Source organism: Poecilia mexicana, unplaced genomic scaffold (assembly GCF_051168715.1).
Source record: "Poecilia mexicana isolate PSO_F unplaced genomic scaffold, ASM5116871v1 scaffold_8, whole genome shotgun sequence".
In the NCBI taxonomy this organism is placed as follows: domain Eukaryota; kingdom Metazoa; phylum Chordata; class Actinopteri; order Cyprinodontiformes; family Poeciliidae; genus Poecilia; species Poecilia mexicana.
The window spans coordinates 28,110,980-28,136,297 of NW_028263377.1; the positions used below are offsets into that span (position 1 = coordinate 28,110,980).

The 25,318-nt window shown below is 47.4% G+C and overlaps 1 protein-coding gene across 1 annotated transcript; it reads right to left on the reverse strand.

Moving 5' to 3' along the window:
* Positions 1 to 400: 400 nt before the first annotated feature.
* doc2a (double C2-like domains, alpha) lies at positions 401 to 23,413 on the reverse strand. The gene is made up of 10 exons (XM_088007848.1): positions 22,633 to 23,413; positions 21,164 to 21,243; positions 15,982 to 16,056; positions 11,955 to 12,064; positions 11,496 to 11,622; positions 10,423 to 10,482; positions 5,536 to 5,732; positions 2,458 to 2,539; positions 1,849 to 1,945; positions 401 to 1,717 (listed from the first exon to the last, which is right to left on the reverse strand). The coding sequence occupies exons 1-10, from the start codon at positions 22,949 to 22,951 to the stop codon at positions 1,581 to 1,583; spliced, it is 1,284 nt and encodes a 427-aa protein (XP_087863974.1). The 5' UTR covers positions 22,952 to 23,413; the 3' UTR covers positions 401 to 1,580.
* Between the last annotated feature and the right edge of the window lie 1,905 nt (positions 23,414 to 25,318).

Genomic DNA, 25,318 nt, shown 5'->3' on the forward strand with positions numbered 1-25,318 from the left:
AATATGTTTTTAAATGAGGTCTGCCTTATTTAAAGAGAAACTCACTCTTTTCTGGGACGCAGAAAGGTTAAATAATCCCCATCCTTCATGCTAACATTGCTCCCCATCGTCCCTTCTCGGTTTACGCTAAACCACGCCCACACACAAGATGGAGGCAAGTCCATTCTGATTGGTTGAATCCTGTGGCCGCGAGCTGAGGGGGCGTGGCTAGACGCCTGTCACTCACTCTGAGCCTGACAGTTAGCTGAGTGGGGCTGTTAGCCCTTCGGAGAGACCCGGGATTTTCCCAGGCGGTTTGACACCAGGTTTGTTGAAAATTTAACAAAATTAAATGTATTTAATTTTACATATTCCTAAAATGTCAGGGTGTAGCTCATTTATACCAGCCGTCCCTGATTTTTTTGTTTCTCTGATGAATTTTTATCTTCTAAAAATGTGAATTATTTCGGTCCAAAAATAAAAATCAATTAAAAAATTAACCAATTGTTCAATAATATATTACTACTGTCAAAGTAAAGTGGTCACAGTTCTGATCCGTTTGATGATTCTGGATCACAGAATGAAAACTAACATTTACCGACTTGGAAAGTACCAGAGATGACAGCAGCTATGAACCAGAACCAGGTTGCAGGAGGTTTCCTCAGCCGGTCATGATCTGGTACCATCTGCTGATTCTGGTCCACTGGGTTTTCTGAACCCCACAGTCAACGCAGCATCAGAACCTCAGAGACAACCCAAAAGATTCTGTCAGGAAGAGGAGGCAGAACCAACAATGAAGGCTGCTACCAAAGGACCTCCAGACCCTGATCAGAACCTCATCAGAACCTCATCAGAACCTTCAGAACTACAGGAAATAACGTCGACATGTTTGGCTCTGTGACGGATCGTTGAGCTGAACTTTGATGCCCGTTCCCCGGCTGTTCCCGTCATCCTGATGGAGCCAAACGATTCCGATCCACCGGATTGTTTTTCTGTCTGGATTCCAGGGAACCGCTGACCTTTGACATCATCCTGAAAAAAATATCATCTGGACCAAACAAGGACCACGGAACCCTGAAGAGCCAGCTGGACTATCAGTAATCTGGACTATCAGTAATCTGGACTATCAGTAATCTGGACTATCAGTAATCTCTAGTTGCTAACGTTTACTCAGTTTTCACTGAGTTTTTCACAACTCTGGAAGCTCCTGGAACTGGACCGGTACCGGACCGTCAGACAGTGGGAGGAGCCTCTCCTCCATAAAGGGGCGGAGCCTGAAGGACCAGTTGAAGGTGGTCCATCACCGGGGCAAAGGTCAAAGGTCGCCGACCTCCAATGACTGTGTCTAACGCTGCTGTGGGACTTTAGAGGCTCCAAAATGCAAGACTTCACAAATGATATGACCAATAATCAATAATCAATAATAATAATAATGGCTTCATGCAGAGAGTGAAGCGTCGATCCAAGACGGGGCGGATCGCCCAGATCCTGTAAACATGCTGCAGTCTCTGAGGCGATCAGCGACCGAAACGTTTCCAGATGATCAGAGACGGAGGTGCGCCGACCTCAGGCGCCGTCACGCCGACCGCACAGTGGCGGCGTTAGTTGTGGCTGGAGCTCCGCGGCAGCTCATTGGTCAGGATGTGCCAGCGCTCCACCCGCTGACCTTTGTTCTTCAGGCAGTCCATCCAGTGGCGAAGGGCGTCGCCCTGCGAGCGGCAGCTCAGGAACACGCCACCTGGACACAGGAAGGACAGGAAGTTCCTTCTGGAGACTGAATACCTGCAGACAGCGAGGCTACGCTTTGTGCTGCATGGTCGTTCATGCATGTGATCCACTGGGATCCACTGGGATCCCTGCCCATCTCACCAATGAAGTCATTGGACCGTCCCAGGTCATGGTCCCACACCGTCACCTCCAGAGTCTTCTTGGCCAACTCCGACAGCGAGACCTCGTAGGAAAACTCCTGCAGCGAACGGAAACAAAGAGATCAGGAAACATTAGAGACTTTTATTCTGAAGAGATGTGTCAATATCGATATTGACCGATGTTGCTCTCTCCAGGTTGCCGTTTTTATTCCTGAATATGTTGCTGCACAAGTTAGGTTGTTGCTAGGCAACCAAAGAGTGAGTGAGTTGATGCTACCAGCTAGCTTAGCTAGCTTTGAGAGGTTGAGCAGCTGAAGCCTCTCCTTTGCCTACATCTCCCAGAATGCTTTGCTGTACTGGATGGAGATCAGTTCCTGAATATTCCGTCAGACATAGTTACTGATATTGATCACATTTAGATACATATTGTTATTGATATCTTGTCTGGCCCCAGGCAGCAGCAGCAGAGACTTTTATTGTGAAGAGATCAGGGAGCAGAGTGAGCAGGAAGCTGTGCAGGAACCAGCAGCAGCTCATCAACTCAGAGTGTGTGTGTGTGTGTGTGTGTGTGTGTGTGTGTGTGTGTGTGTGTGTGTGTGTGTGTGCTCACCTGGTTGAACTCCGGGTTCAGGGTCTTCTTCATCACGGCGGTTTTGTGTTTGGATTTCTTCTGGATGTCGGGCTTCAGGTATCTGACAGAGAAAATCGTCTTTTATTTTGAAAGGATGAAGGTTTTTGTCGTTAACCAAATGAACGGAGTGACCAGAGGTTCACATCAACAGTCCTCGGTTCTGGTTCCAGTCCAGCTGAACCAGAACCTGGGTTCTCTGCTCGTCTCCTGGGCTCAGTCGGGTCAGGTTGGAGCGCTGAGCAGGAGGTTCTGCAGGGAAACGGGTCGGTTCTGATTTTCATCTAGAACCAGACATCTGAAAAAAGGTAGACAGAAAACTACCAGAACCAGAACCGGGTCTGTCTGTCCTGAGAAGCCTCCATCATCTCCATCCTTAGGGGGCGCTGTTCGTAAAGTAACACTGTAAAATATTTACTTTGGATCTTTGTCATTTATAAATGTAGGATTAACTTTTAAAACTTTAGAAATGAACCACGTTTATTCTGTCAGGCTGAATAAACCAAATTAATGCTGTTCATTTTTTACAGTGTGCAAACATAGACATCAATCTGTAGACCCCTCACTGAGCGCTGAGTCCTGCGTAACGGCGTCCGCCATCTTGTGTGTGGCAGCAGAGGATCGGAGCTCCTTCAGTCCTGTTCTGTGTGTTTCAACCGTTTTACGAAACAAACTGGATTCATTAGGATTACCTTCCCCAGGTAAGGATGAAAGATCAGAATTACTTTGGAGCCAGAAATTCGCTTCTAAACAACCGAAAAATATTTCCTATGTAGTTAAATTGGCCCGAAATAACCGCTGATTGTTAGCTTAGCAGCTAACGTTTTCATACTGTTTTCTAATGAGAGCTGATGAGAAACCGCTGCTAGAGGAGAAGTTCATTAGAAACCAGAGGATTTAGTGAGGAAAGATCAGTCAGGATCAGAGCTGGAGCTGCTGCTCTTCAGTCTGTTTCCAGCATGGGCGTAGGTTTGGGTAGGGACGGTAGGGACATGTCCCGACCAATATTCACGGGATATGAAAAAGTCCCGACCAATTTTTGCCATATTGGCTCAAAGAACGTGGATCTACGATCTTTGATTAGCAGCAACAGGCGGTGCGCGGAACGGAAGCTTCTTAGTTTGACATTTATTATGAGCCTCCGAGACCGAGTCGGAACGGTGCTGTCCGGGGGGTGGGGGGAGGGGGAGTCAGTTGAATCGTCGGACGTTCTTTGATTAGCTGCAAAAGGCGGCGGCTAGCTGGGCACACGCGTCTCCTTCTGAGTCTCCGAGACCATGTCGCCACAAAAAAAGAAAAGGACAGACATTAGAAGTTATTTCGCTACGTCGGCTGTAAGTACAGTGAGTGGACCCATAAGTTAGATATCTATCACGCAACGCATTTGTTGTAAAGTCCGGTGTTTAGTAAGGTCAGCACTGAATGTGAGGTAGAATAGGTCTGTTAATTATGTAATATTTTTTCTTTTTTATTTTATTATTGATTTCTTCTTATCTGCAATTGTGTTTGCTGTATCCAGAGGATATTTCTTTTGATCTTACTTGTAACGTTTGCTGAATTTTGTAAAGGAAAAAGTAAAGTGTTCTTGAACTGATCTGCTGAGTATGACTGTATCTGGTTGTATACACAAGATGTATGATATGGTTATGGTTGGGGGGAGGGGTTATTAAGCCAATGTGGTTTCCCCCCCCTTCTCAAAAATGTTCGGTGCTCTTGGGCATTTCACTGTGCTGCCGGGGGGGCGGGGGGGTCAAGGTCCCCACCAAAACTTAGACCAAACCTACGCCCTTGGTTTCCAGCTCAGCTTCTCCATGTCGGTATTTAGCTATAAAGATGCTACGAGTCAGAGCCCAACATGCTGAAAATGGCTTTTTATGAATAGGAAGGAAACGTGTATGTAGTTTCTATTTTGGATAATTTCTCTTTTATCCTCGGCTTCAGCCTGTGAACCAGGACGTCTCAGAAGTCATTGAGTTCTCCCAGTGTGACCAGCAGACTGAAGCCTGTGACACCTGAGTGAAGTGGCCCCCCCACCTTCTTCAAATCAGACAAAATGGGTGTCAATCAACTCGGCTACGTTTGTGTTGGTTTGTGCAGCAAAAATTTTCGTTTGTGCCGCTATCATTTTAAAGATATTAATAGTAGTTTATAGAGGTCAACCAGCACAAACGTTTGACACCAATTTTGTCTGATTTGAAGAAGGTGGGGGGGCCACTTCACTCAGGTGCCTGTGACCAGTGTTCCCAGTATAATAAATAAATGTTTTATTCTTTCACTTTTTGTGTATTTTTAAATATCTCAGTCTTTAGTATAAATGTATTAATACAGCTTATGTAATGAAATAAGAATAATTTACTCTGTTAGAATTATCTTCACTCTTTGCTGTCAATAGCAGAGTTGACATTCTGTAATACATGTCGTTTTCTCTGGAAAGAAGTAAGAAAAATATGTAGTTTAATGTTTGACAATGACTGATTTATAAATCAAGTCATTTCTCAATAATAATGTATAAAAATACAAGAAAATAATTTGTTTCTTGTCTTGAAATGTTAAATGTACATTAAATTATGTAAATATGTTCTTTAAACACTGTAAAAATGTCTGTTCATCAGTGTCAATATAAAAATGATCAGAATCATTTCTATCAAATAAAAACATTGAGCTCTTTATTCAGAAATGCCCCAAAACATTAAATAATCACATCAAAAGTTAGAAACTCTCTTTAGTCATTTCTCTGATTACCAAATATATTAATGTGTGAGAAAATGTGTCAATGACAGGAATTAACTTAAAATACTTTGTAGAACGGCACTTTGTGAAGTTCGGTCCATTTACCTGTATTAGCTTACTGGGACATATTCCACATTCAATATGGCGGACGCTGTTACATATCGCAGCAACGGGCCGACCCGCTCCATGACCTCTGACCCGCTCCATGACCTCTGACCCGCTCCATGACCTCTGACCCGCTCCATGGTCTACGTATTTATGTCTATGGTGCAGACGGGGTCCGGATGACCTCCGCCCTTTGCCTCCACCGGGGAAACCCCGCCCACTCACATTTTGACGTAGGGGTCAGAGAATCCGTTGACGTCCATGGCCGCCAGGTGAGCGCAGCGCCTCACGCCGACACAGAGGGCGCCGCTGAGCCGCCCTTCACCTCCATCAGCGCCATCCGGACGGGCGGAGGGCAGGAACTGCAGCGAGAGCAGCAGACGACCTCGCTCCTCCAGGCTGTGCAGCTGCTCGTTCTCCCACTGCAGACAGCACCAGTGAAACCAGTTCATTTAAACCAGTTCATTTAAACCAGATGCAGTTAAAAAGGGCCCAGACTAACTGGGACCTCTAGGACACTGGGCTGGTTTGAAACTCCAGGACTGAAAATGAGTCCCACCAGTTAAACCAGACAGAAGGTCAACTGCAGGTCCAATGGGGAGCCTCTTCTCCTGCGCTGGGCTCCATTGAAGCTCGTCTCTCTGCGTCGGTCCGATCAGAACCGCGTTTGATCCTCCGTGTTCGTCCTTCCTGACCCGCGGCAGCATCGGGTCGGATCCGTCCTGCAGCTTCGGCTGGTATTCGGCTCCACAGCAGCTGAGAAAATGAATCCAGATGGAAGCAGAAGCTCTCTGTGTCTGAAGCGAGTTCAGTTCAGCAACTTCTGCTGACATCAACTCTCAGGTGGCGGGAAGTGTCTTTAGATAGCCGGTTCCAGGCTGACAGAGCTGGTGCACAGATTCCCCATCAGAGTGAGACATCTGTGTTCAGAGTGGAGCTCTGAGCCGCAGAGCGTCCAGATCTCCTGACAGCTGGAGTCAAAATCTGCTGCTGATTATCCAAAAGGATGAAATGAAACAGCTTTCTTTCTTTTCTAAACGTTCAGGTTGGAAACCAGCTGCAGCTTTAAACCCTCACAGCTCTGAGCTGCTGACATCAGCATCAAACTGACCAAAACAAGAATTTATCAGCGTTCCTCCTCAGTGTCTGAGCTAAGTGGAGCTTCAGTGACGCTGTTAGCAGCAGACAGTGGGAAACACCAACGATGGTGGCGGTTACTCTGCTGCTAAGAAAAGTTATAAAATCAGGTTTTCAGACAAAAAGAGAGAGAGAGAAAAAGTAAGAGTGTTAATTTATAACCCAGTTTTTCTCCGAGAGGTGAGTAGACTGTGTGAGATTATCAACCATTTAGCATAGTTAGCTTAGCTACAGACTGTTCCCCTCCTTTTCACTAGCATTTAATGAATTAAGGAAAAAAATTCATATATTTAACTTGTTCCCTGGGCCTTTTACCACTTAACAACAGGTGAGTCAGCCAGCAGCAGCTCTAACCCACGTCCCTCCTGACCTGTCCTCTCCTGAGTGAAATTATATAAATATCTTTTTCATATATTTTTAAAACTGTCATTATGTTGTGACAGTATGGTCTGAGAGGTAATCTGTGAAAAATCTACTTCCTCTGCCTTCTCCCAGTGCTAGAAACAACCAATCAGAGGCAGGAGAGTTTTAGTGCTGTCAATCACCATCTCATGTGGTGCTGCTCATCCTTCCTCCCCTCGATTTGTGCCGTGCTGCAGCTAGCATAGCACAGAGCTGTGCAGACTCAAACAGTGAATGCTCAGTCTAGTTAGCATAGCTACCAATGACAGCAGATAAACGGTTTCTTGTAATGATAAGTTGTTTCTCCACCATTAGCACATTTAGCAGTGAGTGAATGAGGCTAATTGACAGCGCTAAGACCCTCCTCCTGGTTCTGATTGGTTGTTTTGGTCAGTACGTTGCATTACTTTAGCCAGCAATAGTAATTCAGGAAGGAGGTGGAGGAGATTGATTGTTTTCACAGATTATCTGTCTCATAACAAACTGCTACGACATGGTGACAGCTTTAACAAATATGGAGAAAACATTTTTTATTAAAGTTATGTACTGCAGCTTGAATAAAATGCAGCTACATAGCATTTTTAGAAGTCTGGATTGCTTTATGTGTATTTTGCATGTTGCTTTTGACTGTTGCTCATGGGGAGACATTTCAGTATCTAATAGAAAAAAATTTCAGCAACCTACTTGCATACTGGATGTGGACTGTTGGATGTTAAATTCATGAGCAGTAAATATTGTGCTAATTATCAGTATTGAACCAAATAAAGCAAGGCAGATGCAGCCTTTAAAACTGTGACACTTTTTATGGGTCAAATAGACTCAAAACATTGTAACAGCAGCTCCACAGGGGCCCAATTTAATTTTTTGTCAGGGGCCCAAGATTCCTGGCAGCGCCCCTGCGGATGAATGAATAGAAGGATTAATGAATGAATGTGTCACCGACAGAAGGCGTTTCTTGTTCTGTTTGGTTTGTTCTGGTTCCTCCACATGACCTCAGCAGCCTGTTAAACGAGTTGCTCATGTTTAAATTAAACTGAGGCTCCTAATTAGACATGTTTTGTTCTGCAATAAAAAAATCTAATTGGCTTAATTAGATTTTTAGAGCAGATGTAAATTCCTGAAAACAAGCGAAATGTTGAGTTGCTCTGTTAGATTTCAGTTCAGAGTTCAGTGAATCAGCAGGAAAACTCCAGAAGCTTCAGCTGCTCTCGGATCAGATCCTGCACACACTGAACTGAAAGGTGCGTCAGCAGGTAAAGCTCCTGTTTGTCTCCATGCTGAGGTCAAATTGGCTGGAAATGCATCCAGTAAAACCGGCTCTGCTGCTTCGCCTTTGTCCAAACACCTCGACCGTTCCTGAGGTAAAAGCTGCCAGCTAACAAGCTTAACACAAAAAAACAACAACGAGGCATTCTGCTATTTTAGCACATAAGACCAAATTAATGTTTAAAAGGGAAACCATGGAGTCTGGACAGAATCCCAGAACTCCTCCAGAAACAGGAAGCTGTGGCGCTGCTGGAGAGAAGACAGACGGCGTCTGAACTTCCCGATGCATTGATGACATTTTAATCACGCCTCACTCTGCTACGATGCCAACAGTTCATCCACGGCTCTACCAGAGAAAACAAGCCACTGGGTTGGATTTAGACCAATATCAGGGATCCACATCTGATGATGAAGGTTGTAGTATATTTAAAGTATGTAATATACGGCAATTTAAATAAATGGATCAATTGGGCTGGTTTCTCAGAAGATTAGCATTCGGCTCATGAAAGAGACACGGAGTCTGAAGATCTGCAATGTGCCCGTGCGTTATATTCACAGAGAAAGACAGAAACTATACATATTTACAAATTCAACAAGCAAAACAGACATCTAAATCGCCACATAAAAAACAAATATGCGCCATACCAGGAAAGAAAACAAACAAAACCAAAGTTAATTAATCCCACCATTAACTAAACCCACACCCTTCAGTCCTTTGACCCCAAGCTGGGTAACAAATCCCAAGACAGGCTGGCCTGGTAAGGTGCTTGATGTGGTATAGGTCCAAGATGGGAAATCAGAGATCAGGATGAGACAGAAAGTGTTCAGGCTGCAAGGAGCCTCCGACCATCCCGGCAGGAGAGCGGAAATCTTCACACATACAAGTGTAATCCTTTCTTATGGCTCTAGGCCTGGACATTTAGCTCGCCATCTTCTGGCCTGTATAAATAAACAGGACCAATAAACATTGAAATACAATTCAATCATTCTAATGTGTACACAAATCCATATTCAATAAATATCAAGTTCAGTATCAATCCAATCAATATGCAATTTAAGAAAATTAACCAAACATTCAAAACACTTCATTATTCAACCCAGTGTGGGTTCATTCAGTCCCACACAGCCAAGCGTATCGCTAATCGCTACATCAAAACAAGTCACCAGATCCTCGTTTGTTCTACATTTAACTGGTAATCAGCTCCTATGGTGTCATTATAGTTAGACGATTTTTGTACAAATAAGGCGAAGAAAATAAAGAACAATAAAGCTCGACAAACCTGTAGCTCTGCTCCCCTCAACGCATCCTAGTGTTCAAACTTCCTGCTCCAATTAACATAGCCAGCCGATAGGCTGCAACACTACATGTGACCTTGGAAACCGAGCAGTGATTGGCTGCTTCATAGTCTCGCGAGAGCAACACTATTATCAGGATTATCATGTGATTTGATAAAGAGTTGGAGAAACCGGAGAAAATTAGTAGGTGAAGCTAGAAATTTACACCCGGGTTACAAGGTGATGATGAAGGTGATGATGAAGGTGATGCTATTGGGATCTGTCTCTGGTCGTCTGTAAAAGTCGTTTCATCTCTTGATGGTTTAATGATCCCAGTTAGACGTAACCATCAATAATTCAGATACTGGCTTCCGACTGCTGCTATTACCTGCCCACAAGAAGAGAAACACACACACACACACACACACACACACACACACACACACACACACACACACACACACACACACTCACACAGCATCCTGTTTGATGTTTTCACCTGTATTTAACCATCGAGCTGCAGACTCATGTTGGTCATTACCATTAATATCATCCCAAACTGCAGCAGACGCAGAAAAAAACACATAATGAAAACCTTCAGCTCAACATTTCACACCCATCACTAGTACCAGTTCAATCCCAGTTCAATCCCAATTTAATCCCAGTTTAATCCCAGTTCAATCCCAGTTTAATCCCAGTTCAATCCCAATTTAATCCCAATTTAATCCCAGTTCAATCCCAGTTCAATCCCAATTTAATCCCAGTTTAATCCCAGTTCAATCCCAATTTAATCCCAATTTAATCCCAGTTCAATCCCAGTTCAATCCCAATTTAATCCCAGTTTAATCCCAGTTCAATCCCAGTTCAATCCCAATTTAATCCCAATTTAATCCCAGTTCAATCCCAGTTCAATCCCAATTTAATCCCAGTTTAATCCCAGTTCAATCCCAGTTTAATCCCAGTTTAATCCCAGTTCAATGCCAGTTTAATCCCAGTTCAATCCCAGTTTAATCCCAGTTTAATCCCACTCACCTCTCTCAGGTAGCAGGATATTCCTCTCAGAGCTTCTCCCATGGCGGTGGGGGACGGCAGCTGGAAGACGAAGAGACAGGACAAGGTGAGGACATTTGGTCCAGACTCTGAAACGGACCAGAACCGTCTACTGTCCTTCTGAGCCCGGTTCTAAAGTATCTAGATCAGTGGTTCTGTCAGCAGAAATCTATTTGGTTTAACCCTCTAGACCGGCACGTGTCGCCGGCGACACATCCAAATTTGCAGTACCGTAATTCCGCCACACGTAGCGCTATCTGAAACATTCCAACGGTTTCTGAAAGGGGAGACGTTGCACTTTCCAGCCAATATCGGGTTAATACGGTAATTTCACAGCTGCAGCTGCAGAGACTGAAATTAATCCGGGGGCACTCGTTTAATAGACGGTAAACTGCGAAAATAACTTGCTGGATATTGAAAGTTCCAGTTGTTATGGATACATGGGTAAGTATATCATCTCACAGGACATTTAAAGAACTACTTACAATTAAAATAAGGAAGAAATATTGTTACGAAGAACATAAGGTAGCCGTAGAAGTTGTAACTGTTCTTTATTTTATTGCCAAGTGCTTTACGCGGACATGCTGGTTAAACTGTAAATAACGTAAAAAAAAAAAAAAAGACAAACAAAACGTCAATACTTAATATTGCGATATTCAAAAAGAACAAACTTAAACACAGCTTTACAGCATTAATATATAACTCACCACATTGGGCAACACTCATGAACATTGGTAAGATTGGTAAAATGCGAATAAATGGCAGGTTCGGCTTGTTAGTGTGGTTGCTAGGCAACCTAAGTACACTAATGGTCCGCAGTTCGTTTTCTTCTTCTACACATACCAATACTATAGAGCCCCCTAGTGGAACGGGAGGAGTGAATCCAATAAATATAGAGGCAGACATTTGAAACTTAGGCGTAAAGTCTCAGATGCCATTCGTCTCACAGGAAACAGGAAGCAGCTGCTGCTAGCTGCTAGCTGCTAGCGGCTCGGTTCTGGTCCATCAAAACTTTTACTTGATGTTTATGAAAATCTGCCAGATTCAGGTTTTACCGGCGGCGGATGCTCCAGGCAGGTGTGGAAATGTTTGGACTGGTCCGGTTTGACCCGCTTCAGGGGAACCCGGGACTCTCCGATCAACTCGTTATGAGTCAACTTGTCCTCATCACAGACGGTCAACCTGAGACACAGAGACAAGGAGACAGAGAGACATGAGTGTTTGTAAAATTACATATTTTCACCATACAATTAATTCAGATATAAATGTTGCAGTTTTAAGCTAAATATTAAATTAACAAGCTAAATATTTAACTTACTAACTAAACGTTCAGTTTAGCTGGAAGCAAAATATTTAGTTTGCAAACTAAATATTCAAACCAGTTTACACCGGCCTGCTGGCCCAGTTAGGAGCTGCTCAGGAAATACTGGTTGCCATGGTGATCCCGCTGGAAGAACCACTTCTGGACCTTCAGAGGAATAAAAACGAGCTCCGTTTAAATTCTCCTGACACACCTGAGCGTCTTCCTGTGCAGGTCCTCCTCTGTGATCCCACAGTAGGTGAGCGTCTCATTCCAGACGGGATTCAGGGAGTTTCTGATCGTCTTCGTCTTCAACTTGTTGGCCTGAAACACAGAGACAGAAGGGACACAGGGCCACGCAGGGACACAGGGACACGCAGGGACACAGGGCCATGCAGGGCCACGCAGGGACACAGGGCCATGCAGGGCCACGCAGGGACACGCAGGGACACAGGGACACGCAGGGACACAGGGACACGCAGGGACACAGGGCCATGCAGGGCCACGCAGGGACACAGGGCCATGCAGGGCCACGCAGGGACACGCAGGGACACAGGGACACGCAGGGACACAGGGACACACAGGGACACGCAGGGACACAGGGCCACGCAGGGACACGCAGGGACACGCAGGGACACAGGGCCACGCAGGGACACAGGGCCACGCAGGGACACAGGGACACGCAGGGACACAGGGACACACAGGGACACGCAGGGACACAGGGCCACGCAGGGACACAGGGCCACGCAGGGACACAGGGCCACACAGGGCCACGCAGGGACACAGGGCCACGCAGGGACACAGGGACACGCAGGGACACAGGGCCATGCAGGGCCACGCAGGGACACAGGGCCATGCAGGGCCACGCAGGGACACGCAGGGACACAGGGACACGCAGGGACACAGGGACACGCAGGGACACAGGGCCATGCAGGGCCACGCAGGGACACAGGGCCATGCAGGGCCACGCAGGGACACGCAGGGACACAGGGACACGCAGGGACACAGGGACACACAGGGACACGCAGGGACACAGGGCCACGCAGGGACACGCAGGGACACGCAGGGACACAGGGCCACGCAGGGACACAGGGCCACGCAGGGACACAGGGACACGCAGGGACACAGGGACACACAGGGACACGCAGGGACACAGGGCCACGCAGGGACACAGGGCCACGCAGGGACACAGGGCCACACAGGGCCACGCAGGGACACAGGGCCACGCAGGGACACAGGGACACGCAGGGACACAGGGCCACGCAGGGACACAGGGACACGCAGGGACACAGGGCCACGCAGGGACACAGGCCCACGCAGGGACACACAGGGACACGCAGGGACACAGGGACACGCAGGGACACAGGGACACGCAGGGACACAGGGCCACGCAGGGACACGCAGGGACACAGGGACACGCAGGGACACAGGGCGACACAGGGACACGCAGGGACACAGGAACACGCAGGGACACGCAGGGACACAGGGACACGCAGGAACACAGGGACACGCAGGGACACAGGGACACGCAGGGACACAGGGACACGCAGGGACACGCAGGGACACAGGGACACGCAGGGACACAGGAACACGCAGGGACACAGGGCCACGCAGGGACACAGGGCCACGCAGGGACACAGGGACACGCAGGGACACAGGGACACGCAGGGACACAGGAACACGCAGGGACACAAGGACACGCAGGAACACAGGCCCACACAGGGACACGCAGGGACACAGGCCCACGCAGGGACACGCAGGGACACAGGGCCACGCAGGGACACAGGGACACGCAGGGACACAGGAACACGCAGGGACACAGGGACACGCAGGGACACAGGGACACGCAGGGACACAGGAACACGCAGGGACACAGGGCCACGCAGGGACACAGGGACACGCAGGGACACAGGGCCACGCAGGGACACAGGGCCACGCAGGGACACGCAGGGACACGCAGGGACACAGGGACATGCAGGGACACAGGAACACGCAGGGACACAGGGCCACGCAGGGACACGCAGGGACACAGGAACACGCAGGGACACAGGGACACGCAGGGACACAGGGACACGCAGGGACACAGGAACACGCAGGGACATGCAGGGACACAGGGCCACGCAGGGACACAGGGCCACGCAGACTATTGGTCACTTCTTCAGTTTGATTCTTTATATCAGAAACTGCTTGTGACAGCCACAGGTTAGCATTAAGCTAGCATCAGGATATCCTTCATGGTCTGATCCACCGAGTCTGAGGAGCAGAACTGTCTTAAATCTAGAAATTCTTTACCTTCCATCTTCAGATGGAGACAAATTAATTGAGCTCCAGCTGCAGAATTATAAAGCATGAGAAATGTGCTAGAGGTTAGCTTGCAGCGAGCTAAGGTTTAGCTTGCAGTAGGGGCGCCGTATAGATGAGAAAAGTTATGACAATTCCAAGGGGCCCTGACCAACAGGGGGCCCTCCACAACTTTATACATGTATTTTTTGTTCATAGAAATTTGTTTTAAATGGGGCCCTCTCAATTACAAAATTAATTATATTGTGTTTTCTAAAATTTTTAGCAGTTAAAATTAAATGTTGCCCCTCCCAGACCAAAAAGCACACATCTACATTTGCCCTGAACCCCCCTGAATCTGCATGAAATGGTTTGTTCCAGCTTGACGGTGACGTTTTCAGCAGCAGTCAGTGGAAGACAAGAAACATGGCAGTTACTATGCTGCCTAGAAAAATAATAAAGTCAAGTTTTCAAAAAGTAGACAGAGAGAAAAAAGTAAAAGTGTTAATTTAAAACCCAGTTTTTCTCCGAGACTGTGTGAGATTATCAACCATTTAGCATAGTTAGCTTAGCTACAGACTACTGTTTGCCTCCTTTTCACTAGCATTTAATGAATTAAGGAAAAAAATTACCAACATATTCATATATTTAACTTGTCCCTTGTACTTTTTACCACTTAACAGGTGAGTCAGCCAGCAGCAGCTCTAACCCACGTCCCTCCTGACCCATCCTCTCCTGAGTGAAATTATAGCTGCAGTAACTTTTATATAAATATGTTTTTTCACATATTTGTTAAAACAGTATGGCCTGAGAGGTAATCTGTGAAAAATTATTTCCTCTGCCTTCTCCCAGTGCTAGAAACAACCAATCAGAGGCAGGAGAGTTTTAGTGCTGTCAATCACCATCTCATGTTGCTGCTCATGCCTATGCTGCAGCTAGCATAGCCTGTTATGAATGCTCAGTCTAGTTAGCATAGCTACCAATGACAGCAGATAAACGGTTTCTTGTAATAAGTTGTTTCTCCACCATTAGCACATTTAGCAGTGAGTGAATGAGGCTAATTGACAGCGCTAAGACCCTCCTCCTGGTTCTGATTGGTTGTTTTGGTCAGTACGTTGCATTACTTTAGCCAGCAATAGTAATTCAGGAAGGAGGTGGAGGAGATTGATTGTTTTCACAGATTATCTGTCTCATAAACTGCTACAACATGGTGACAGCTTTAACATATTTTTTATTAAAAGTTATGTACTGCAGCTTGAATAAAATGCAGCTACATAGCATTTTTAGAAGTCTGGATTGCTTTATGTGTATTTTGCATGTTGCTTTTGACTGTTGCTCATGGGGAGACATTTCAGTATCTAATAGAAAAAAATTTCAGCAACCTACTTGCATACTGGATGTGGACTGTTGGATGTTAAATTCATGAGCAGTAAATATTGTGCTAATTATCAGTAATGAACCAAATAAAGCAAGGCGGATGCAGCCTTTAAAACTGTGACACTTTTTATGGATCAAATAGACTCAAAAAATTGTAATAGCAGCTGCACGGGGGGGGGGACAAATTTTTTGTCAGGGGGCCCAAGATTCCTGGCGGCGCCCCTGCCTTGCAGCATGGTAATGGTTAGCCTGTAGCATGCTAATGGTTAGTCAGTAGTATGTTAATGGCTAGCTTGCAGCGTGCTAACGTTGATCTTGTGGCATACAGTTAGCTTGAGGCGTGTTAATGGTTAGCCAATAGCATGCTAAACGTTAGCCTGTAGTGTGCTAAAGGTTAGTCAGTAGCATGCTAATAGTTAGCATGACCCCAGCTTTCCCCTGCCTCACACTGATCCCTAGCAGCAGGAGCAAAAAGCAGGTTTATGCCAATGAAACCCTTCCTAACAGTCAAAGTGTAGCAGGATGGTTTGACCTTTGACCTGTGATCTTCACACAGTCCACTAGTGATGCTGGGAGCGACTCACCTTGCTGGCTCCAGGCAGCAGGTGAAGCTTGACGTAGGGATCAGCTAAACCGTTGAAGTCCATGGGCTTCAGACCCTGAAACAACAACATCAGCCGAGTCAGTTCCCAGAGACGGATCCACTCCACCCAGAGCCCCCGGGCCCGACGGAGCCCCCGGGCCGACGGAGCCCCCGGGCCGACGGAGCAGCGTCTCCTCACCTCATCAGAGCTTCATGAGGAATTGGCGCTACATGTCTTTCAACAAACAGCTCTAACATTTCCAGCAGGCAGAGCAGCAACCAGACTGACACTTCAAACCAGTCCTGCATTTGTTATGGGATCCACTGGGAGGAGAGACCTACTGGGAATACTGGTCCATCGTTATTTGACTAAAATGGTATTCAGGACTGATCTTGGTTGTTTTAATTTTCAGTTTATTTGCTTTATTCACAGAACTTCATGTTTAAAGTATTATAAGAGACATAATAAATGTATTACTAAGTTACGGAAGCGCATTGCTATCACGCAGGAAAAATTTTTTTTTGAGCGCTATCACATTATAACGTGATACGTATGTCGTTAAAACGTGATACGTATGTCGTTAAAACGTGATAGTTATCTCGTTAAAACGTGATACGTACGTCGTTAAAACGTGATACGTACGTCGTTAAAACGTGATACGTACGTCGTTAAAACGTGATACGTACGTCGTTAAAACGTGATACGTACGTCGTTAAAACGTGATACGTACGTCGTTAAAACGTGATACGTACGTCGTTAAAACGTGATACGTACGTCGTTAAAACGTGATACGTACGTCGTTAAAACGTGATACGTACCTCATTAAAACGTGATACGTACGTCGTTAAAACGTGATACGTACGTCGTTAAAACGTGATACGTACGTCGTTAAAACGTGATACGTATGTCGTTAAAACGTGATAGTTATCTCGTTAAAACGTGATACGTATGTCGTTAAAACGTGATACGTACCTCGTTAAAACGTGATACGTACCTCGTTAAAACGTGATAGTTATCTCGTTAAAACGTGATAGTTATCTCGTTAAAATGTGATACGTATGTCGTTAAAACGTGATATGTATCTCGTTAAAACGTGATACGTATGTCGTTAAAACGTGATACGTATGTCGTTAAAACGTGATACGTATGTCGTTAAAACGTGATACGTACCTCGTTAAAACGTGATACGTACCTCGTTAAAACGTGATAGTTATCTCGTTAAAACGTGATAGTTATCTCGTTAAAATGTGATACGTATGTCGTTAAAACGTGATAGTTATCTCGTTAAAACGTGATACGTATCTCGTTAAAACGTGATACGTATGTCGTTAAAACGTGATACGTATCTCGTTAAAACGTGATACGTATCTCGTTAAAATGTGATACGTATGTCGTTAAAACGTGATATGTATCTCGTTAAAACGTGATACGTATGTCGTTAAAACGTGATACGTATGTCGTTAAAACGTGATACGTATGTCGTTAAAACGTGATACGTACCTCGTTAAAACGTGATAGTTATCTCGTTAAAACGTGATAGTTATCTCGTTAAAATGTGATACGTATGTCGTTAAAACGTGATATGTATCTCGTTAAAACGTGATACGTATGTCGTTAAAACGTGATACGTATCTCGTTAAAACGTGATAGTTATTTCGTTAAAACGTGATAGTTATCTCGTTAAAATGTGATACGTATGTCGTTAAAACGTGATACGTACCTCGTTAAAACGTGATAGTTATCTCGTTAAAACGTGATACGTATGTCGTTAAAACGTGATACGTATGTCGTTAAAACGTGATAGTTATCTCGTTAAAACGCGATACGTATGTTGTTAAAACGTGATACGTATGTCGTTAAAACGTGATACGTACCTCGTTAAAACGTGATAGTTATCTCGTTAAAACGTAATACGTATCTCGTTAAAACGTGATACGTATGTCGTTAAAACGTGATACGTATCTCGTTAAAACGTGATAGTTATCTCGTTAAAACGTGATAGTTATCGCGTTAAAATGTGATACGTATGTCGTTAAAACGTGATACGTATGTCGTTAAAACGTGATAGTTATCTCGTTAAAACGTGATATTTATCTTGTTAAAACATGATAATTTTAGGTCCAGGAAGTGGCGGTATTATGCTAGGCTAGTACAGTGGCTAACATGAATTGGTCAGGTTTCCTTTCATGTTTGGTCTACAACATGTAGAGATACGGATGCTGCTTTGCACTGTGGTTAAAACCATTAATAGCATGCGTACTCTGAGCAGGATCCTAAACAGAACGGGACTGCACCGAAGGAAACGTCAGTCCGGTCCTCTAGCTGTAGCGGCGTTCCTGACTTTCTGGATCGAAGCTCAAGTTGGCTTCCGATTGTAGCTTCTGATTTGGGAAATGGCTAAAGGGAGATTATAACGGAGGCTCAGACGTATTTGCTGACCAGTTTCTGTTCAGATTTTTTTTTAACAGTACACTTGCTGAACTACGGCAAAGGCTGTTCGTAACCAAGCAACCGAAATCAACAGAAGGCTCGATAGTGGCAAAAGACAAAACTAGATCCTGTTAAGCATTCTTCAAAATAAAAGACTTCCTCTCTCCAAAATAAATCATAAATCAGCAAAAGCTGAATGGCCTCCTTTAAGCGTCCTGAGAAACAATCACCTAATGATCGTGATTCATAAATCTCTACTCGGCTTGGCTCCAGCATCCTTAAACTTTCTTTTACATAGGTCTGTTAATTCCCATTCTTTACGTTTTAACAATATTTTTCTTTTACATGTTCCACTTTTCTGAACTGAAAAAGGGAAGCAAGCTTTTAGTGTGATGGCTCCTACAGCCTGGAAACACGTTTTAACGAGATACGTATCACGTTATAACGAGATACGTATCACGTTTTAACGAGATACGTATCACGTTTTAACGAGATACGTATCACGTTTTAACGAGATACGTATCACGTTTTAACGAGATACGTATCACGTTTTAACGAGATACGTATCACGTTTTAACGAGATACGTATCACGTTTTAACGAGATACGTATCACGTTTTAACGAGATACGTATCACGTTTTAACGACATACGTATCACGTTTTAACGAGATACGTATCACGTTATAACGTGATAGCGCTCGAAATTTTTTTTTTCCTGCGTGATAGCAATGCGCTCCCGTACTAAGTCAACATTTTCACCAACCTGAAGATTAATTTGACCCTTTATTTTTTTATTCAGACTCCTTTTTAAATCTGCCTGTGTGCTTATGTCTGTATTGTTTTACATACTCATTTTAAATTAACTCTTAATCAGTTACATCAGCGTGTACAATGTTTTATTTTACAAATAAAGCAGGCCTGGATGTTGAGCTATCGATCCTTTGCTAATGGATCGTTAACCGTTAGCTTGCAGCATGCTAACCGTTAGCTTGCAGCGTGCTAACCGTTAGCTTGCCGTTTGCTACGGTTTAGCTCAAAGATTACTCAATAAAAATGTCAGATTTAATGCTTTCTTCTCATTCTTGGAGATGCCTGTCTCTGTTTTAATTCTAGTAATGAAATAAAACGTTTTAAAATAATTTTAGCATTATGTTGTGTACATCTGCTCTGGAATAAATCACCAGTAAACCATGGAAACCGTTTCTCTTCCAGCGTTTCCACCAGTAAACCATCACGTCGCTTCCAGCAGCCGACCCATTTGTCTGCTGACATTAGAGGAGGAACCTCCGCAGCAGCCGGCGCAACGCCGCTCCTCCTGCCGGGAATCAGCGACATTTAACGAGCCGAAGAGCGAAAACCCGGCTAACAACACCTGAAGGAGCCGAGGGACGGGGAGACAGCGGGTTTAATGGTCCTGAGTTAACTGGGAGTGAGACTTTCAGCAGACACGGAGCCGGGTTCCTTCAGCTAGTTAATTGGTATCAGAACTGATTCCAGCCTGACCCTCTTTTAAACTGGGTCGGAACTTCAGTTCTGGTAGGTCCGGTTTGGGACCCAGAAGAGGTCCGTGTCCACCACAGGGGACAGGAAGCTGCTCTTCACACCCGCCCAGGCGCTGCTGCTTCCCGTCTCACCTGCTGACCTCTCACAGCTGTGAGGTCACCGAGGCCTGGAGGCATCGAGCTGGCCCGGTTCTGATCAGATTGTGACTTTAATGGACCGCTTTGTGTCTGAACGGCACTGGATGGAAGCCTGAGTGAAGACAGAGCCGGTTCCTGCTCCCAGTGCTCCCAGTATAGCGAGAAACGACCAGTCAGAGGTTGGAGGTGGCCCTTAACGCTGTCAATCACCCTGCTCATGAAAGCTTGAAGAGCTGGATGGAGCCTGTCTGGAGGCTCAGGAAGGGTCAGAGGTCACACCTGGTTGGTTCCTCTGATGGAAGGAAGTTCAGGAACCTGGAGATCAGAGAACTTCAGAGAACTGCTTTCTCCTGAACATTTACTGTTCATGAAGGCATCACTCTGCTGGGGCTCAACTCCTTTCAGCCGATAATCTGTAGAAATTCCTCTTTCAGGTTCTATCTTCATGGTTTTGTTCAATTTGTGACATTTTTATGAGATATTTTTAATTTTGTAGTATTTGGTCTAAAACCGTCTCACTCAGACGCGCCCCCTGGTGGTGAGTCAGGAGGTGGAGCAGCTAGCATTGATTGGCAGCGTCTCTCAGCTTTGTGGCTCTGGTCTGACTGCAGGTGGTTCGCTGCAGAGCTGAGGACGAGTCGGTTCGGTTGGTGAGATGTGAACGCTAGTCGACCTCTGACCTCTGGTTCTCCAAACCTCGTCTGGGTTCGGTTGAAATGTGAACGTTGGTTTGAATGTGAACGCCAAGCGGACCGTAGACCACTCCAAAAGCAGGAAGAGGACTACTGCGCAGGGCATTCTGGGTAAATCCAACCAAAGCTAACGTGCTAGCCTAGCGCTAGCAGCAGAAATGGCTCCTGGTCTTTAGCCTAAAGAGAAATCCTCCAGCCGCTAAAACCTGACGCCTCCATCTTGTTTCCATCTGGTGAAGAAGGAAGTTGCTCTCAGTGTCTTCAGAGGTTTTTGTGTCGTTTCCTTCAGTGGTTCTTGGTGCAGCGCCCCCACAGGCCAGGAGGGGAACAGGTTGGTTTGACTCAGAGCCACAGCAGTCCTGGCGTCCGTTATGAACCTGTGCTAACAGGAGCGATGCGTCTGACGCAGCGGTTCCTCACCTTGGCCCGCAGCACGGTGCAGTGCAGCTCGCTGCAGCTCGCATCGTAGCGCAGCTCGAACTCCAGCGTTCCCAGAGCGGCTGAGGAGACAGAGAGGAAGAGGAGGATGAGGAAGATAACCTCCAGAAGACATGAACAAAATGGATTTTTTAGTGATTATTCTCCATAGAAGCAATGAAATGAGCTGCACAACAGAGATTTTTGAGAATTTACATTTCAGTTCTGTTTGGTTTTGTGTGCCTGAAGATTTTTAGTTTAAAATAAATCGAGCAGTTGTATAATGTTTGATGTTTAACCTTTTAAAAATAAATCTTCAATTCAAAAATACATTTCTGATATCTTCTAGTTCGACTTACAAATCAGAGACTGATTTGTTTCATATAATATGTATGTTTTTGATGTAAATGTTTCTGACTAGATAAAAACTAAAGGATCCTTCTGGAACCATCCAGTGATTATTGATGGTGAATAAACATGAACGTTTGGCGACATATCTAGTGAGCGTGTTTGTTTGATGTGTGATCAAAGCTTCAGATCAGCTGCTCCTCTGCTCTCATCGACTCCTTAAAAACAATCAGCCTGAACGGCGGCTCAGTCAAAGGCTCAGTCAGGTTAGAAACGTCTCGTTAATCCCAGAGACGAGTCAGAATCATCCTTCCTGTTCCTGATGAAGCTCCATCTGATCCGCTGGGATCCAGAGACCTGCAGGTCGGACTGCATCCGGGTTTCTGGTTTATTTAGCTAACGACTTTAACGCATTAAACCACAAATGAGAGTAAAAACTTTTTTGATGGAAATGTGTCTAATGATGTGACCCCAATGCTGTGAATTTTAAGAGAATTTTAAAAACGTATATTAGATGCGTTTCCATCTGGAGTGAACCAGGCTAGCAGAAGTTGATCTGATGTTGATGGCTGTAATAAACAGGAAGTGGAAGTTGCTAGCTAACATGTAGCTCATAAAGACATTGAAATATTTTGAGCTACGTGCCTCTGGTAAGGCACAGAGCCACCATTGATGGAAACTTGTTCAGCTAACGTTTCCATCTTTAGCGCATTAACTCTTTTCTGGAAAAGACAAAAACCAACTAAAGCGACCGTAAAGCTTTGAATTTTTCCTGTAATATTGATGAAACACAGCATGAGGTGGTCATAATGATGTGCAGATTGGGCTGGATCATATCCACCAAAGTGGGCGGAGCCAAGAGGGGCGTGGTCAGGATGAGGGGACATCATATTGCAGTAATTACAGTAACGTAAGGTCACAGAAACATCATTTCGCCGCCACCTGGTTCATCCTGATGTTTTCACACAATCGGCCATCTTGGTGTCGGCAGGACGGCTGCTGGTCTAATGAGTGAAGACTGATGAGACGTTCCTGAACGCACCATGCAGGAGCCACATGGAGACGTGTGAACACTGACTGCTACAGCGTTTCATGCATTCACAAACCACCAGGCGGCGGCTCACTGCTGTCGTCGCTGTCCTCGCTGTTGATGTCCACCGACGTTTCCACACTGCTGTTCTGGGACGACGACCCGCCCCACCCCCACTGGGCCCGCAGCGGCGACAGCAGGTTGGCCCCGCCCTCCAGCGCCGCCGCAGCGGGGGGGCTGAGGGCCACCGGGGAGGAGGAGGGGTTAGGGGAGGTAGGAGTGTGGGAGGTGGGGGAGAGGCGGGGGAAGTAGGCAGAGATCTGCCGGATGGGTCTGATGGGACCAGGACAGACGTCTATGGCCATGTGTTCCTGGATGGAGATGCTGAGCTTCTTTCCTCTCTGCACCGTCATAGAGTCTGGAGACACAGAGGACAGACGGACAGGGGACGGAGAGACAGCTAAGCTTTACAATCTACCATTAGCAAACTAATGTTCAGTCTTATTGGGTCCATTTCTAAGGTTTTGGACTCCAGTGGAACCACGACTATCACCTCGACCAGAACCTTCCAGTACCAGGTTCAACAACATAGACCGAACAACACCTCTGCTGGCCTCATGCCTAAAGGTCAACAATCAGAGACAATAGCCTCAATGGGAAAGATCCAAGACCAGAACCACTGCTGACCCAAAAGAACACAAAACCTGTCTTACCCTAACCATCCACAAGACTTCTGGAAAAATGTTCTGGTGGCTCTTCTTCAACGACCTGCTGTGACGCGTTCAGGAGCCCCAACGACCTGCAGCGACACGTTCAGGAGCCCCAACGACCTGCAGCGACGCGTTCAGGAGCCCCAACGACCTGCAGCGACGCGTTCAGGAGCCCCAAAGACCTGCCGCGACGCGTTCAGGAGCCCCAACGACCTGCAGCGACGCGTTCAGGAGCCCCAACGACCTGCTGCGATGCGTTCAGGAGCCCCAAAGACCTGCCGCGACGCATTCAGGAGCCCCAACGACCTGCAGCGACGCGTTCAGGAGCCCCAAAGACCTGCCGCGACGCGTTCAGGAGCCCCAACGACCTGCTGCGATGCGTTCAGGCTGCAGCGACGCGTTCAGGAGCCCCAACGACCTGCCGCGACGCGTTCAGGAGCCCCAACGACCTGCCGCGATGCGTTCAGGAGCCCCAACGACCTGCAGCGACACGTTCAGGAGCCCCAATGACCTGCAGCGATGCGTTCAGGAGCCCCAACGACCTGCCGCGAGGCGTTCAGGAGCCCCAACGACCTGCCGCGACGCGTTCAGGAGCCCCAACGACCTGCCGCGACGCGTTCAGGAGCCCCAACGACCTGCCGCGACGCGTTCAGGAGCCCCAACGACCTGCTGCGATGCGTTCAGGAGCCCCAAAGACCTGCCGCGACGCGTTCAGGAGCCCCAACGACCTGCAGCGACGCGTTCAGGAGCCCCAACGACCTGCTGCGATGCGTTCAGGAGCCCCAAAGACCTGCCGCGACGCGTTCAGGAGCCCCAACGACCTGCTGCGATGCGTTCAGGCTGCAGCGACGCGTTCAGGAGCCCCAACGACCTGCTGCGACGCGTTCAGGAGCCCCAACGACCTGCAGCGACGCGTTCAGGAGCCCCAAAGACCTGCCGCGAGGCGTTCAGGAGCCCCAACGACCTGCCGCGACGCGTTCAGGAGCCCCAACGACCTGCCGCGACGCGTTCAGGAGCCCCAACGACCTGCCGCGACGCGTTCAGGAGCCCCAACGACCTGCCGCGACGCGTTCAGGAGCCCCAACGACCTGCCGCGACGTGTTCAGGAGCCCCAACGACCTGCTGCGATGCGTTCAGGAGCCCCAACGACCTGCCGCGACGCGTTCAGGAGCCCCAACGACCTGCCGCGACGCGTTCAGGAGCCCCAACGACCTGCCGCGACGTGTTCAGGAGCCCCAACGACCTGCTGCGATGCGTTCAGGAGCCCCAACGACCTGCAGCGACGCGTTCAGGAGCCCCAACGACCTGCTGCGATGCGTTCAGGAGCCCCAAAGACCTGCCGCGACGCGTTCAGGAGCCCCAACGACCTGCTGCGATGCGTTCAGGCTGCAGCGACGCGTTCAGGAGCCCCAACGACCTGCTGCGACGCGTTCAGGAGCCCCAACGACCTGCAGCGACGCGTTCAGGAGCCCCAAAGACCTGCCGCGAGGCGTTCAGGAGCCCCAACGACCTGCCGCGACGCGTTCAGGAGCCCCAACGACCTGCCGCGACGCGTTCAGGAGCCCCAACGACCTGCCGCGACGCGTTCAGGAGCCCCAACGACCTGCCGCGACGCGTTCAGGAGCCCCAACGACCTGCCGCGACGTGTTCAGGAGCCCCAACGACCTGCTGCGATGCGTTCAGGAGCCCCAACGACCTGCAGCGACGCGTTCAGGAGCCCCAATGACCTGCAGCGATGCGTTCAGGAGCCCCAACGACCTGCCGCGAGGCGTTCAGGAGCCCCAACGACCTGCCGCGACGCGTTCAGGAGCCCCAACGACCTGCCGCGACGCGTTCAGGAGCCCCAACGACCTGCCGCGACGCGTTCAGGAGCCCCAACGACCTGCTGCGATGCGTTCAGGAGCCCCAACGACCTGCAGCGACGCGTTCAGGAGCCCCAAGACCTGCAGCGACGCGTTCAGGAGCCCCAACGACCTGCCGCGAGGCGTTCAGGAGCCCCAACTACCTGCCGCGAGGCGTTCAGGAGCCCCAACGACCTGCCGCGACGCGTTCAGGAGCCCCAACGACCTG